Genomic DNA, 15,869 nt, shown 5'->3' with positions numbered 1-15,869 from the left:
CACTCAGCACGCGGGACCAGCTCTGATCTGAGGTGGAGATGTGTCTCTCCTGTAGCCCCGCTTTAACAATTCCCATATGCAGATGTGGCCCTAGGTGTCAAGTCCCCCCAACACTCTCTGGGCCCCCCTTTCCTGGCGTCTTTCCTCTTCACCATCATCATCATTCTCAACCACGCATCATGTCTCTTCCAGACAGGCCGAGCTTTTGATTCTTCAGCTGTAACAAATAAATGAAGAAATATGAAAACAGAATGAGTATATTGGCTAAAGATCAAACCCCCAAGCCTCCCTCGCTTTTGGCTGTACAGGGTACTGATTATAAAGGAAATCAGTCTGGCTTTTGTACCATGTCACAGCTTGTACTGAGCAAGAAGAGACCAGTCGAACAGCATGATCAGGGGCCTAAATCGGAGCCAAATGCCTTGCCAAATGGCTCTTGTCCCTGGGCCCAAGGTCTTCTCCCTGCTTTGGTGACAGGAGTAGGGTGAACAGAGGGCCAGCACTCACTGGGGTCGTCTGAGATTGGAAGCTCAAGTCTGGACACATCACTTGACCATAATTCCGTATCTTGAGTGGAGGTGGGTAGCGGCCCACCTAACGGAAGTCTCCCATGTGCCAAGCTGCTCAGTCAGACTTTTTCCAGTCTCCCTTTGGTAAGTAGGTCATGTGACCAGGTGTCCACCAGTGGAATATGAGGGGTGTCCCAGGTACTGCCGTGTCTGGGACTTATGACACTGCTGCTCCTCTATCCTGCTTTCCTCCACACTCCTGTTGACAACCAGGTGTGGGGATGAGTCAGCTGTGATTCTGGGGCTGGCAGAGCCACAATGTAGAAAGGACGAGGAGCCCTGAGTGACAAACCCAGGCTGCTCTTAAAGAGTATCATGTTGCATGTGATGTATGTGTTCATGTGTGTGAGGTTAGGGGCATGAATGCTATGGTATGCATGAGGAGGCCAGAAGACACTTTAAGTGTTAGTTCTTGCCTTCCAAATCTGATTTACATTGTCATGATCCTCCCTCCCTCCCTCCCTCCCTTCCTCCCTCCCTCCCTCCCTCCCTCCCTCCTTCCCTCCCTCCTTCCCTCCCTCCTTTACCCCTTCCCCCTCCTCCCTCTCTCTCATGCACACCCAGAAGACAGCATCAGATCCCCTGGAGCTAATGAGGCTATAAACTGTCCAGTGTGGGTGCTGGGAACTGAACCTGGGTCCTCTGGAAGAGTAGCCAGAACTCTTAACCACTGAGCCATCTCCCAGCCCCACTTGCCTTGTTTGTGACAGAGTCATTATGCCAGACAATCTGGTCTGCAGGCTTCTGGGGATTCTCCTGTCTCCACCTTCCGTCTCATTATAGGGACAGTGGGGTTACGGATGGCTTTACATAGGCCCTGGGGAATCCCAACTCAGGTCTTTGTGTTTAAGCAGCATTTACCCTCTGAGCTAGCTCCTGGCCTGATTGCACGCTCCCTTTGGCACTCTGGAGCTGACCCTCATGACTGTGGTCTGTCAATCCTTTTGGTTATATATTCTGTGTAGGTTATGGTGTAGGAAGTGGTAAGTGCTCTGCTATTAGGTGTCCGGGCTGTGTCTACTGAATAAATAGTGAACATCGGTATTGGCTACTTCTGCACTTAAATCACAAGGATCCGAGGGGCAAGTTTACAAAGTACTTCACAACCGCCTATCTTCATTTAAGGGAAGCAGCGTTGTCAAGTAAGTTGACGATGTGACTGTTGTAAGAAGGGCCAGGCAGGAGTGCCCAAGAGCACTGAGATGTGGCCGCAAGTCCCCGATGACCTTGACTGTGAAGGTAGGTAGAAGTCTGGCCTGGCGCTGAAGTGACAGTGAGCGTGGCTGGCAGCGAAATGCTCGCTATCTCCTCTGTGCGTAGTCAAAAATGTGTTTTCCTCTTCGGGAAGAGCTTTATTAAGCACCTCGGCGGGCTGGACACCACAAACTACAGATAAGACAGCAAGCCCTCGTGCCCCTCACTCACCAGGAGGAGAGTGAACTGTGTGGCAGACAAACTACAGCAGAGATGTCTACAGGGGCCTCTGGAGCAGAGTGGAACCAAGTTCAGCAGGAGGAGGAGGGGCAGGCAGGGAGAGTCTCAGAAGGCCAGGAGTAGGGAAGGTCCACTGCAGAGCTGGAGTCCCGCAGCTCCAACAACAACAACAACAACAACAACAACAACATGTTTAGAAGTCTCCTCAGCTTGGTGAGACCAGGCCAGAAAATGACAAGCCTTGGTCAAAAGGCCACCTCCATGTTACAGCATCTGTAGCCAGCACAGGAGGCTGCAGGTCCCTTTTCCCTTGGCATGACAGGCAGTAACAGGTGCTGCTGCGGCTGATCCCAGGTACCTGTGTGGCCCCACCCCTTGATACACTGCCCCTGACAAACAGCATGAGCTGAACAGAAACTTTTGTTGTTTGCTTTGTTTGTCCTTATTCATAGAGTTTAATCTGGCCCCTCAGTTCTCCGAGTGTGAGCCCAGGACAGGTAGCACTTGTTTTACTTAGGAAGGTTCTAGAAATATAAATACTCAGGCCTCACCCGGGATGATTGGAGCAGAAACCCGAGTAGGGCTCAGCAGGGTAGGTTTTAACAAACCGTCCAGGGGATTCTGAGGCACAAGAAAGGCTGAGAACCATTGCCTGGCCAAGGCAAACTAAATTGGTCCTCTTAAAGAGGAGGAACTAGAAGTCACAGAGATAGGTGGGAGGATGGCCCAGAGGGCAAAGTGCTTGCTGTGGAGCATGTAGGTCTGAGTTCAAATCCACAGCACACATGACCCACATAAAAGTCAGGCATGGTGGCATGCAGCTATAAACCCAGTGTTGGCGGTAAGAGGGACAGGAGACATCTGGAGCCTGACGCTCACTGATCAATCAGTCTAGCTCAAGGTGGTGAGCTCTAGGTTCAGTGAGATCTCAACTCTGTCTGAAAAAAAAAAGGTGGAAAGTAAAGGAAGAAGACACCCAGTGTGAACCTCTGGCCTATACATGTAACCTGGTGCACACATATGTACACACATGCATATGTTCTCCCCGAAAATAACTTTAGAAGTCACAGAGGTCATTCGAGCAGACTGTAAAAACCCAAGTAAGCTGCTGATGAAATAGCAAGGTTTATTATGTGATCCAAAAGGGGCGGGCAGTGGTGGTGTACAGCTTTAATCCCAGCACTCAGGAGGCAGAAGCAGGCTTGATCTTTGTGAGTTCGAGGCCTCTTTGGTCTACAAGAGCAAGTTCCAGGACAGGCTCCAAAACTACAGAGAACCCCTGTCTCAGAAGAAAAGAAAAGAAAAGGGTTCTGAAAGAAAATCAGCGTTGCACCCATCACCCACCCACTGAGCCACTGCCTGGCTGTGTGGACATCTATCCTGTCAAACAAGAAAATGCACAATTGCAGAAAGAGACACTCAGCGTCCAGTGGCATTGATGCCAGGGCTCAAGATAAACCCAGGAAAGTACTTTCCATTTGTGCCTGTGGTCTAGCTGATTTAGGAAATGCTCTTGAATGCTTTGAATTTGAAAGGTACATAATATCTAATTCTCTCTTCTGCAAGCTGAGTCATTAGCGCTGTTGTTGAGGCTATTTGGTAATGGGCACTATTTAAATGAAGCCAAAAAAAGTACAATTTCAAACAAATTGCTTTTTAAACTGTCAAATAAAAGGAATCCATTTGTGCATGTGAGATCACTCCAAGGATGCTAACTATTAACTGAAAGCAGTTGGAAAATGTCAAAGAGAAGTGTTGTACTCCAGGGCTGGCTGAACGTTTCCAGGTGGAAACTAAAGACTCCTTTGACCTGATCCGGAATCAACTTTCTGTTTTCATTAGCCCTATGTGAACTTCATGGATGCAAGTTTTAAGTATTAAATATTAAAAACAAGCCACTGGGTTTATTTATTTATTTGGATTTTTGTTGGTTTGGTTTTGGTTTTTTCTTTTGAGACAGGATTCTTTTTTTTTATTTGTTTATTATGTATACAGTATTCTCAGTATTTTGTCTGCATGTATGCCTACACGCCAGAAGAGGGCACCAGATCTCATTACAGATGGTTGTGAGCCACCATGTGGTTGCTGGGAATTGAACTCAGGACCTTTGGAAGAGCAGGCAATGCTCTTAACCGCTGAGCCATCTCTCCAGCCCCCCCCTTTTGCTATTGTTGCTTCATCTAATGCTACCCGAATGCTGTCTCAGATATCAGACATAGGTGTATTATGACATCAACTTTTTGTCTTAAATTGGGTATTAAGGGCCCTCGCCAAGCAGCTTTCCAAGTAACATATTTAACAGTTTCTTCTTCCTTTTGTTATTGATGAATTCATCCTTGTCTCGTCTAGTCAATGAGAAGGAAAGTCTGAAGCTGTGTGGAAAGTAACTTTCAGTCTCTAGTGTTGGAGCTTGGTAGCCAGCACCAAGCTGGAGGATGAGCCCCAAGGATGAGACACCAATACAGACCAGACAGAATTCCAGATGGTTCTACACAAGGCCCACTCGGCTCTTTCCGTTTCATACCCTCTAGGGCTTTCCACCTGTGGGTCAGTTTTGTGTCCACAACTTCAGTATCTTTGTAACGTCCATTATATTGGCAAATTATCCTGTGTTGTTTGGGTTCTCTGAGAAGTTGGAAATGAGGCTATGATCCCCTGCTTCAGACCCTATTATGTTTCTGTCTCAAGATCCCTTATCTGGGGAGGGACTGCTTTCCTCCAACTCTGTGATAGGGAGGGGGAAAAACAGCAAAATGCCCAAGAATAAGAGCATTGTGTCCTTGAGAGCAGCTAGAAGGTAAAGCCTTTCCAACAGATGTTACTATTGTTCCCCTCCCCCATGATTTTAAAAAAAAAAAAAAAACACCATTCCGGCTGTGGGAAGCAAGAGCCGGAAGTTCAGCAGTGGGAAACTCATTCATGAAGAGAATACTCAACTGGGAACTGCAGCTTGACGGCCTCACCTTCCCCAGACACATTTTGCTGGGTGTTTGTAAGCCTTGGATTTGGTGATCTGCTTTTTATCTACCTGCCTACCTGTCTGCCTGTCTGCTCCCTGTCCCTTTACTTTGATTTTTTTCTATAGCTAATAAACTCACCCATTCTCCTGACTATGCTGAACAATGTATAGAAAGGAAGATGCTGGAAACACTGATTCCCCCCACCCCACCCCCACCCCCACCGCCACAGCCACAGCCCACTAGGTACCTCTTACTTGTCTGTCCCCCTACTTGAATAACAAATGTAAAATGATCCTGTCAATGAAGTATAAAGGAACCTTGCAAGTGGTGGTCAGCAGAAAGAGGCGTACGCCCCCCCCGCCCCCAGTCCCCAGAAGGGACAAATGACTGTGCCCGAGGTCTCCAGGGAATCTGGTTTAAAACGCACATTGTTGCTCAGTAGGTCTAGGGTGGAGCTGCGCTGCCTGCAAGTCTCCTAAGCTCCCAGGCAATGCCTGGCTGTTGTGGACCACATTGCGGCCTAATGAGCAGCAAGGGAATGCTGGCTCTGCAAAACACTGACTTTCAGAATCCCACTTAGGCATGCATCTGAGGAACCGGCCCCCTTTGGTTCAGCGTTCCTTGAAAGCAGATACTGGGTCTTAATGCACATGCTTGTTGTTGTTTTGTTTCTTGACTGGTTGGCACTTGGCACGGAGCCCACACATCGTGGGTATGTATTTATTTAATTAAACAGAGTTGGCTTTGATCCAAATATGATTTTGAGTGGACTAAACCCCTAGTAAGCTCTGGGTAAAACCCGACAGGGAAGAAGTCTGAGTTAGAGATCCTTCCCGATAAAGGTTCCCTTTATTCTGCACATGACACCTCTGTTGCTCTTCGGAAATTTTACTCCTGTCACATTTTAAACGCGGTGTACACTAGAGAGCCAAAAGGAAGGGAGATGGGCGAATAAACCTAAACCAGAAAGTCCTGCAAAACTGTAAGGTTGCAAAACATCAAAGGCTCGCAACTGTTGCTGGTTGAGCCACAGAACTGCCGAGTTTCTCCCTCTGCTAGATTACCAGCGTTTTGCAGGTCGGTGTTGCGCCCCCCGATACACAGGTCCCTAGTTAGCCCTGAAAGCCCTGCAGAAACCGGTCCCGACGGGCGACGGTTGGCTTGGTGCAAACCTGTTTGTTAGCGCTGAGCGAGCAATTAAGCTGCTTGTGCATAGGCGACCTAAGAGTGGTGGTGTTGACCTCCTGAGTCGCTTAGGGGGCTCGTGGAGAACCAGGACCCAAGCGAGAGTTCTATAGAAACCCTGATTCTGAGAGTCCCTGGCGATGCGGTAACCTGTTCCACTGTACAATAACCACAGGTGCTGAGGACTCATTTCGGCTCCCCAGGGTCAGAGGGAGAAAAAAGGGGGACAAGGAAAAGGGATTATATTGGTCAGTGGTTGGGCCTCCCCCGGGGAAAGGGAGAAGCGCAAGGGGAGAGAGCCCCAGGGGAGGCGTACACGTGCAGGGGAGGGAGCGCGAGAGGCAGGCGGGCGGGCGGGCGGGAGGGGAGGAGTAGGGAGGCGAGAGCAGCTTGCGGGAGGCGCCACGGCCTCGCAGACGCAGGCGCCGGCCGCCAAGGAGCCAGAGAGAAAGTTCCCGGGGACAGTTCGCCTGCCGGAGGGCCCAAGCTGAGGCCGCTGGCCGAGACTGTCTCGAGTCCGGCGCGTGCAGCGCGCAGTTCGCCTGCACGTACTTGGCTGCCCGGGCTTGCTTTTCGAGAAGCAGAGGAGCATCGCGGGCGGGCGGGCAGCCGGAGCGGCCGCGACTAAACTTGGACTAGGAGGATGCTGCGAGTGGGCGCGGCGGCGCGGGGCGCGGGGGCGCTCGCCAAGCTCTGATTGCTCCCGGCGGGCTCCGAGCGCGCCGAGGCGCAGTAGGCAGGTAGTGGCTCCAAGCGCCCGGACTGAGCCAAACCTACCAGCCAAGGCCGCCAGCGCCACCGTGCAGGCATCGTCTCCTCGCCACGGAGTCATGGTGCGCGCAGCGCGCACGCCCCGCGAGGAACTCTGAGCTCCGGCAGTGCAGTGAACCCCCTCCTCCGGTATCCCCACCCGAGCTTCCCGCGCCTGCCTTGCTCGCGGACCATGAAGCTATCGCCTGGAACCCCTTGCTTCTGAGCTGTGTATCGTCCCCCTGCAGCCCTAGCGCTGCTGGACCACCGACAGCGCTCCAACCGACCCTTCAATCTCGGAATCTTCTTCCAGGGACGCCGGGCGCTTGGAGATGGCGCTCCGCGAATCCCTCCAGCGGCGCAAAGTTCGCAGGAGGCGAGAGATGCTGCCGCAGCAAGTTGGCTTCGTTTGCGCCGTGCTGGCCCTGGTGTGCTGTGCGTCTGGCCTCTTTGGAAGCTTGGGTAGGTGCAGGGATGATGTTCTCTACCCCGGTAGTCAGGGGCCCTGAGCTGGGAAGCCTCAGGACAGCTACAGCTCCTTCCCTGTCAGATTGGTCCCCAGGGTTTCCACTCCCGGCCCGGTTGGGGGGGGGGGGCGGGGTAGTGCGCACCCAGGAGGGTTGAGGCACGCGTTGGACTGTGGCGCCGGTTCTGCTAAGCTGCTCAAGCTCCCTGGCGTTCTGGACGCGGCTGTAGGTGTGTTTTGCTGGGGCCAAAGCCTGCACCATCTCTCCCTGGAGTGAGCAGGCTTGGGCAACTCAGGGCGGCCCAGAGGTAGATTCTTTCGCTTTAGGGTGTGTGAAACTGAGCAGTCCACTTTTCTGTTCTGCACAGCTGCAAAAATTGTGTTCGGCCCCTCAGAGACCCAGATTCTTAAGCTAGGTCTCAGCTCTCCCCTTGCTCGCGCTCTGATTCAAACGGATAGCCTGGGTATTCTGACGCGTCCTCCCCATCCTTAAAGGGAGAGGGGCAGTCTGTCCCCGCGGGAGATTGCTGCCATGTTCCAGCATTGCTTCTCCCAACTCCGCTTAATCCCCACGGAAAGGGAGGGCTGGCATGCGCAGCCCTGATCTACACTCCTCCAAGTAGAAGGCGACCTGGGAGTCTGTTAAGACATGCAAATTTCAGGCAGAGTGGGGAAAGACAAGAAACTTATGAAATATTTATTTCGAAGGGATTTGGGCTCCTGGTTAGTCTTGAAAAGACTTTCAATACTGCCTAGATATTTCAGAAATGGGTGCTGTGAACCTTTTGGGGTCCCCCCATGTAAAATAAATTTTGGCGGCTTAGCCACCAAGGCAAAGGCACAGGGGAGGAAGGGCACCTTTTTGAGTGGTTAGAAAGCCCATTAACATAGCATCTCCGGACCATGTAGAGACCTGTGCAGTGATGAGAAAAGCAAGTGACACCTGATTACACTTTAAAAAGAAAAGGACACCACTGTCTTTCAACACCCAAACTGTGATTTGGGGGTAGAGGGCTGAAGAAAGTTTATTTTAACACATCAATATCCAATGTTTTGCAAGTGGACAATTAAACACAAGAAATAACAAAATGTTTAGGTGTAGGCATTATGGAGGAGGTAGTGCTATCCAGCTGAGAGAGTGGGCATCTGGACAGGTAAATGGATACTTAAGCATCTGGACAGGTAAATGGATACTTAAGGAGCAGCCTGAAGCCGTAGCTGTTTTTATTTGCTAGATCAGGAGTTAGCTTCGGGTATTTAACTATCTCTGCTCAGAGGCCACCATGCCCTCTCTGATATGGCTCTATGTGACCCCTTGCACCCCAGCATGATGACCTGGGAGCCTGATACTATAGACTGTCTCCACTTTGAACCTACTAAATCAGAGTTGTAGTTTGACCAGATCCTCAGGTGATGTGTGTGCCCTCCTGGCCGCCTACCTTCAGCTGGCTGAGCTCACAAATTTAACCACCCGGTCGTAGGAACCACCTTGAGCAAATTTACTGAGAAGCATTTAATGCTCCTAATGAAATCCTTTGTTGAGTGGGGGTGGGTGGAGGGAGCTTGTTCAAGGTCAGATCACCCAATGACCCGTGTGTGAAACTAGAAACAATGGATTAGATTCGGGGAAACAGAACACGGTGTGTGAGCAGGTGATAGCATTCTGCCAATCACCGTAGCACTCCCTACAGGTGCTTCTAAATAGCCAAACCTGAGGCTGGAGAGATGGCTCAGCTGTTAAGAGTATGCTCTGCTTGCTCTTTCTGAAGGCCCAAGGCCGATTCCCAGCACCCCCAGTCAGGTGGTTCACAAACACCTATAACTCCAACTCCTGGCACATCTGACTCCTCTAGCCTCTGTGCACCTGAACTCGTGCACTTACCCCATACAAACAAATACATATAATTAAAAATAATAAAAGCCAACAGCCCGTGACTGTGGCTGACCTAGCTATATGGACGAGTATAAGGTCATTTTTGAGAACTCAAGAATCCCATTGACCTGATGGTATCTGTGACTTGGTTTTCTTTTCCAATCCAGGCCACAAAACAGCTTCTGCTAACAAACGTGTTCTGCCAGACACCTGGCGAAACAGAAAGCTGATGGCACCGATCAATGGAACTCCACCGGCTAAGAACTGCACAGATCCTGGTAAGATGGAGTCTCCCCTTTCCTGCAGGCATCTAACCCAGCCTGGATTTGATGCTTGTGAGGACAGATCCAGCCAATGCTGGGAAAGACCATCTTAGGAACCTGAGTGAGGAAGGGTCGCTGATGGTGTTGAAATGAAACCTACAGACATTCGTCAGCCATGCTGCTAAGCAACACAGGGCTTCCTTTTTTTTATCCAGCGACTATGAAGGTCACACTCAAGAGTCTAAAAATGTTATCTTTTGTTCTAAAGGCAACATATTTCCCCTGTTCTCGTGATTCTTTGACTTTGCCCTGGTGTCTGTCATTCCCCTCTTTGCCCGCTGTGTGCATTTGATGACCCCCCTTGGGACAATGTGTCCGTAGCTTGTGGTAGATATCTTTGTGAGGTGACTTATCAGGGTGGGAGCACTCCAGGCCACTGAATCAGGGAGCTGTGGATTGGTTATTGGGCCTTCCTCTCTAACGGAAGTACTCAGGTAGTTGGATTTTTCTTGTCCCAAGAAGCAGTTTTAATGTCCTTTTCAGGAGTATCTTGGGTGGTAGGCTCCCGATCAATTCTGCTTCAGGCAGGCTTCTCAGGAGTAGAGAACGTGATAGCAGGCATGGGAAAGCTGTCCAGGCCTCTCAGAGGGCAGGTCTAGGGCATTCTCTCTGGATCCATCAGTGGGGTGAAGAATTCAAAAGTCCTGAGGGAAATGGAAGATTTTGTTGTAGATGACTTTTCTACTGAGTTGTTGGGCAATCACATAATTTTCTGGGATTTCTAGCCTATAGAGTAGTGCCTTTTCGAATAGTGCTTGCCTGCTCTGGGCTGTTGAGGAATCTGGAGAGGTTCTGCAGAGGGCTGTGTGTAGGAGATGATATCCCCGGGGAAAGGAGTGGGCTTGGATGTGAAGCGCCAGGCTTCTGGTGCTGGCTTGAGTAAGGCAATGTCTTCTCTAGGTTAGGAAAGGTCTGTGGTAGAGATGCAAGTTGTTCAAAGTCACACAACTTGTTGGCACTGAAGCTAGCTTTGGAGCCCTGGTCTATGTGCCTACATTGTGTTTGGGGTTCCATGTGCTTATGAAGGTTTTCGTTGTCTCCAAACTGTGTTGCTTACAGAGAGTTCAGCACCATGAAGCTCTCTTTGGAGAATGGAGGAGTAGTGAGCACTTTCAAAGCAGCATTGTAATTCCTACGAGCCTGGGCATCCAACCCATCACAGCGACCCTATGGGCAGTGGTACTTTGCTGCCATTACATTCCCAGCTCATCTTCTTAGTTTGGTACCGCCCTGGCTCCTGCCAAGGGGTTTACTAAATCATTAGCATGTGTAATGCCAGGGATGGGTAGTACTGGATCCCTTCTGTCATCCCAGGGACCTGACATTCTAGAAGTGCCCTCTTGAATTAGACATGGCCCCACTTCTAATGCTAGAGTTTTCTTCTGCTCTATCATGGTCCCTGTATTTTCAGTCTGGTCAAAAAGCGTTGCACGGACACTCATGCAGTGTGTTCTGTCTCGCAGGAAGGCACTGGCCTTGTCTTGTGGAGAGGAAAATGCCAGAAACCACCCATTTCTTTAGCAATAATTAACACTCAGATTACACTTTACCCTGACCATATCCAGAGTGGAGCCTAGCACATGAAAAGGTCCCAGCCAATGAGAAGATGCAGTGAAAGCACATTTGATGTGTGACATACAACAGTCTTCATGGTATTTTTGTAAAGATGGGGACATAAAGGCCAGTTTAGTGGCTTCTAAGATCTTTTCTCTGGGTTACCTGACTTCTGGTGCTGCCTTAGTTACTTTTCTATTGCTCTGGCAAAATGCCATGACCAGGATAACTTATAAAAAAAATGTTTAATTGGGTGTAGTGTTTCAGAGAGTCCATGATGGTGGAGCAGTAGAAACAGCTGAGAGCTCACTTCTTGATCCACAAGTCGGAGGCAGAGAGAAAGACACACATACATACTGGTAATTGCACAGAGCTTTTGAAATTTCAAGTCCAGCACATGACACACCTCCTCCAACAAAGCCCACCTCCTAATCCTTCTCAAATAGTTCTACCAATGTGAAGACCAGGTATTCAATGAATGATTCTCATTCAAACCACCCAAAGTGCCATGCCCTTCCCACCCCCAAGTCTTCCCAGGCCAGGTAGGGACTTCCTTCTATGCCTCCTATCTTTCTAGTTTACATCTCAGCAAACATTTGCTATTATTTATGCCAGCTCCCATGTGGACACAGACTGTGGAGTCTAAGCAGGTTACAAGAGGCAATCTCTGCCATTAGGTAGCTTATAGCCAGTGGACAAGATCTGGACCCAGAAAAGCCAGGTAACAATGAAGGATCACAGAGACCTATAGTCAGTCCTGCAGGAGACACTTCCTTTTTGATACATACAGGAGAAAGAGCTGGTCTGCTGGGGTTCTGGGTATAGAGGAGGTTGCCCTTTGTTTCAGTGGCAGAAACCTTCCCTATTGAGTTTAGCAAACAAGGGGAATGATTGACTTGGTTAACTGGAATGGGGTCAGAAGTCAGAGGTGTCTATAACTCAGCTCCCCCAGTCTCTGGACTCAATTGTGTTCTATCATGGGAAGGTGGTCACCAAAAGGCCATTCCAATGTCCTTGCAGGCTCTGAATGTTTCCAAGAGTATATCTGAACCCCGAGACATGTTCTGTTGGCTTGGCCTTATGATAACCCTATTTAGGTCAGATAAGATGGAGCTCTAGATTGTCTTAGGCTTCTGTCACAGGCTAAACATCTGGAGTTAGCAAGCAAAGCTACTTCTCCAAGCTCTACCTGGGAGTCGGTGTGCACGTAGGAGTCAGTGCGGCCGTGCTCCTGAGGGTTAGCATTGCTGGGAACCCGAGAGGCTGTGCGCCCGGGCACTTGGAGGTTGATGTGGCTGAAACACCTGTTGGTGTTTCACCCAAGGCTGCAGCTGTGATAAAGGTGCTGGGGCTCCAGGTTAGAAGTTCAGGAGTGGAGCAGTGCCCATGTTCGTCAAGAGTGTGGTAGGTATTTCCAAGAGGAAGTCAGAGTTGGTGCTGCCAAGGCTGGGGCCCAGAGGTTCATTGTAGGGGCATCACTAATCCAGAATACGCAACCTAACAAGGTCCCCAGTGAGTCACGTGTACACCAGATGCCAGTGAGCATGTGCTAGAGCACTGCTGGACACTTGCAGGTAGCTGATGGATGAGTGTTCGAATGCTAGACTGGAGGCATGGCTTATGGTGGAGCGTTTGCCTAGCATGCGCAAGGCTCTGCCTTCGGTTGTCCCAGTGCTGAAAAATCATATGTGAATATTTAATAAAAAGTTAGACTTGGTTTAACATAGTAAATTTCCTAAGTATTTGTTTATTTATTCTTCACATAGGGAAATAAAAATAATTACTGCATTATGGCCAGTGTCGTCTATAGGAAAATCATAATTTTCCCTCAGAAGCTTGAAGGTACGATCTGACCTCCAGGCCTTAGATATTTCTTTTTGCAGTCTATACCAATGGTTCTTAATCTTCCTAATGCTGTAACCCTTTAATACAGTTCCTCACGTTGTGGTGATCCCTCCAACCATAAAATTATTTTCGTTGCTACTTCATAACTGTAATTTTGCTCCTGTTATGAATCGTAATGTAAATATCTGTTTTACAATGTTTTCCCTTGTGACCCCCCCAAAGGGGTCACAACCCATAGGTTGAGAATTGCTGGTCTATACACAGAGCAAGTACTACAGAAGGCAGAGTACTGGGTGTGTACAAACTCTATACCATAGTAACACATGACAGAGGCCTTGAGTCCCTCATTTATAACTTCTGCCTGCTCTAACAAAATAGCCTAGGCTGGGTGGCTAGCCAGATGCTTTCTTCCAGTTCTGAGGTTGGGAAACTGAAGATCAAGTTGCTGGTTGCCCTGGTGTCTTGTGAGGGCTCTCTGCCTGCTTTAGAGAGAGCTGTCTTTTTGCTGCATGCTCCTATGGCAGTGAGAAAACATAATGAAGCTCCCTTCTCTTCTACATCCTCCTTCTCTTTCCTTCCCCCTCCCCCTCTTCCTCCTGCTCCTCCTTCATATGAAGCCACTAATCCCATCATAGGAACCCCACCATCATGGTCTTATTTAACACTAACTCCCACCCCATATACCTAAAGTCATCACCTCCAAATATTACCATATAGAAGACAAGGGCTTCAACATGAGGATTGGGGCCATGAAGCCCATTCAGTCTATAGAAGGAACCAGTGAGTCCCCACGCCTTTCTTGATGGTAACACCTAGAGTTTAAGGATGGCTCGTCTCAACCCTGGCCTGCAGAAAGAGACACTTCCTGGAGAATGTAGATGCCAAGGCCCAGCCCTGAACTGGAAACCAGGCTCAGGGGCAGATACAACTTTTAAGGCTTCTGGGCATGGTGGCCTCTTTATCTGGCGTAGGTTTCTGCTCATCACCACCACTGCTCATCGCTACTGTCCAAAGGTTGCCCCTGGCTAGTCCAAGTGGACCCTCAAACCACCCCGTCTTGTTTCAGCCCCTCACACGTGCCCATCCTGTCCATTGTTGCATTGCTCCCTACTCTAGAGCACACAGCACGAAAGCCTCGTTTGTTCTCCCAAACCATGGCATGCGTTTCAGCTTTCCCATTTGCAGCTTGGGATGCAGGCGTAATAATTACATCTGCATTACAGAGGCTGGCTAGGATCATACACGTTACCACTCATCAGCCCCTTAACGTGGTGTTTGGCATGTAACACACCCTCTGCCCCATGTTATAGGACTGTTACATGCTTGGTTTTCCACCTGCTCACTCGGGTGTCAAGACGGAGCTGGGGTAGCCATTTTGTTGATGGAGTTTGATGGGGATGAGTTAACCACGCATGACACCAAACATTGGCTCTTGTCTTGTGGAAACACACTTTCCTTAGTTTGCTGTGTCTTATCTTCGAAGGATTTCAAATTCTGAGGACAATTTTACTAGAACATTTTTACATAGAAAAATGTTTACTTCTTACTTGGGTTTCTTTCTTTCTTTTTTTTCCTTTTAAACCGGGCAGAGCAGTTCTCCCCACCCAATTTGACATTTGAGGTTGAGAGAGTGCCTTGTTTTCAGCTATGTTACCCTGTAGTTTGGGCTTCTAATATCCTGCATCTTTAAAAGAGAGGTGAAGGAGAGAGGAGGTTGGTGTGCTCTCCCTCCCCACTCCCCCCGGCCCCACCATTGCTGCTGAGGGATTTGGCTTTCCTGTAGAGTTTGCTGTATTGTATTGAGGTTTCTTCTTTTGAATGTGCATTCTGAAATGCCTGCTGGCTGTGTGTCCTTGGGAGGAAGACTGGGAGGAGCAGTCTGATGACCAGCTTGAGAGAGACTGAGGATGATGGGCCTTGTAGCTTATCAGGGAAGCAGAGGAGCTGATGCAGGTATTGGATGGAGGATGCTCAGGGGAGCAGAGGAGCTGATGCAGGTATTGGATGGAGGATGCTTTGAGATCCACTTGCTTTTGTGACTCTGCCCTTGCTTGTCTTTCTGTAGCGGAAGGAGGTGAGGGAGGGTGTGCATAAAAGTATGTGGTGATGGGTTTGGAAGGGAGGGACATGACAACTGGAGCTGGTACCAGCTGGCCCAGGAAGATGACGTCACTGGACAGGTGCCCGGGCAACAGTCGCACACAATGCAGGAAGCAGAGGTGCCGAAAGCATGAGGGAGAAAGGGGAAGAGGAGAACTAAACTGCAAAAAGCACATCAGGATTGGGTAGAGGTGCTGGGTACAGGCTACAAGGACAGTATGGTGATAGAGCCACCAACCTGGTCATAAGTAGAGGCTGAGGAAGACAGTAATCAGTCTTCAGTGTGCCCGGTTTTTGCTGCTTGGTGGGGAGAAGGTGGGATAGAGTCAAGGGGTCCAGTGCTTTGGGAGGCAGAAGTCTGGTTCTAATGTCAGCAATGCCAAGACTCTGCCTATCATTTGGGCTTTCTCTACCTCTCTCACCCGTGAACAACATGAGGCGGTACTGGATAGGTAGGAAGATTTCTGGGAGCAAGAAAAGACTTGGGTCTGCCCATCTTGGAGATGGTGGTTTGTGTGGTGAAAGCAGACACTGGGGTTGGAGTCCCAGCTTATGCCTTACCGGGCGATGTGACCTTGAACAAGTTATGTAATCTCTAAGCTTCAAGTTTTCCCTTTTGTCACGAGGAGAATAGAAGTTCCTACCCACCTTACCAGGCTGCCAGGAGACATAAGCCACTTGGCAGATGGAGTTCTTGAGTGGTACCTAGCACATGGCACTGATGCCTTGGCCACCATGTGTTGGGCACGTTCTAAGTATTCCCTGCGTCGCTTCTTCTAAGAACTCTTTGCATAGGGGCTATTGATGCTC

At 49.5% G+C, this 15,869-nt stretch overlaps 1 protein-coding gene across 2 annotated transcripts in view; it reads left to right on the top strand.

Moving 5' to 3' along the window:
- The first annotated feature begins 7,230 nt into the window (after window positions 1-7,230).
- The window catches only part of Slc24a4 (solute carrier family 24 member 4), a 132,600-nt gene continuing 123,961 nt past the window's right edge, over window positions 7,231-15,869 (top strand). For both annotated transcript variants that reach the window (XM_038337416.1, XM_038337415.1), the window contains exons 1-2: window positions 7,231-7,360; window positions 9,405-9,515. In XM_038337416.1, coding sequence (XP_038193344.1) covers window positions 7,231-7,360; window positions 9,405-9,515 — 241 coding nt within the window. The remainder of the gene's footprint in view (window positions 7,361-9,404; window positions 9,516-15,869) is intronic.

The sequence above is a fragment of the Arvicola amphibius genome, chromosome 7 (genome assembly GCF_903992535.2).
Source record: "Arvicola amphibius chromosome 7, mArvAmp1.2, whole genome shotgun sequence".
NCBI lineage: Eukaryota > Metazoa > Chordata > Mammalia > Rodentia > Cricetidae > Arvicola > Arvicola amphibius.
The sequence above is the reverse complement of the archived record's forward strand: the minus strand, read 5'-3'. Positions and strand labels throughout refer to the sequence as shown.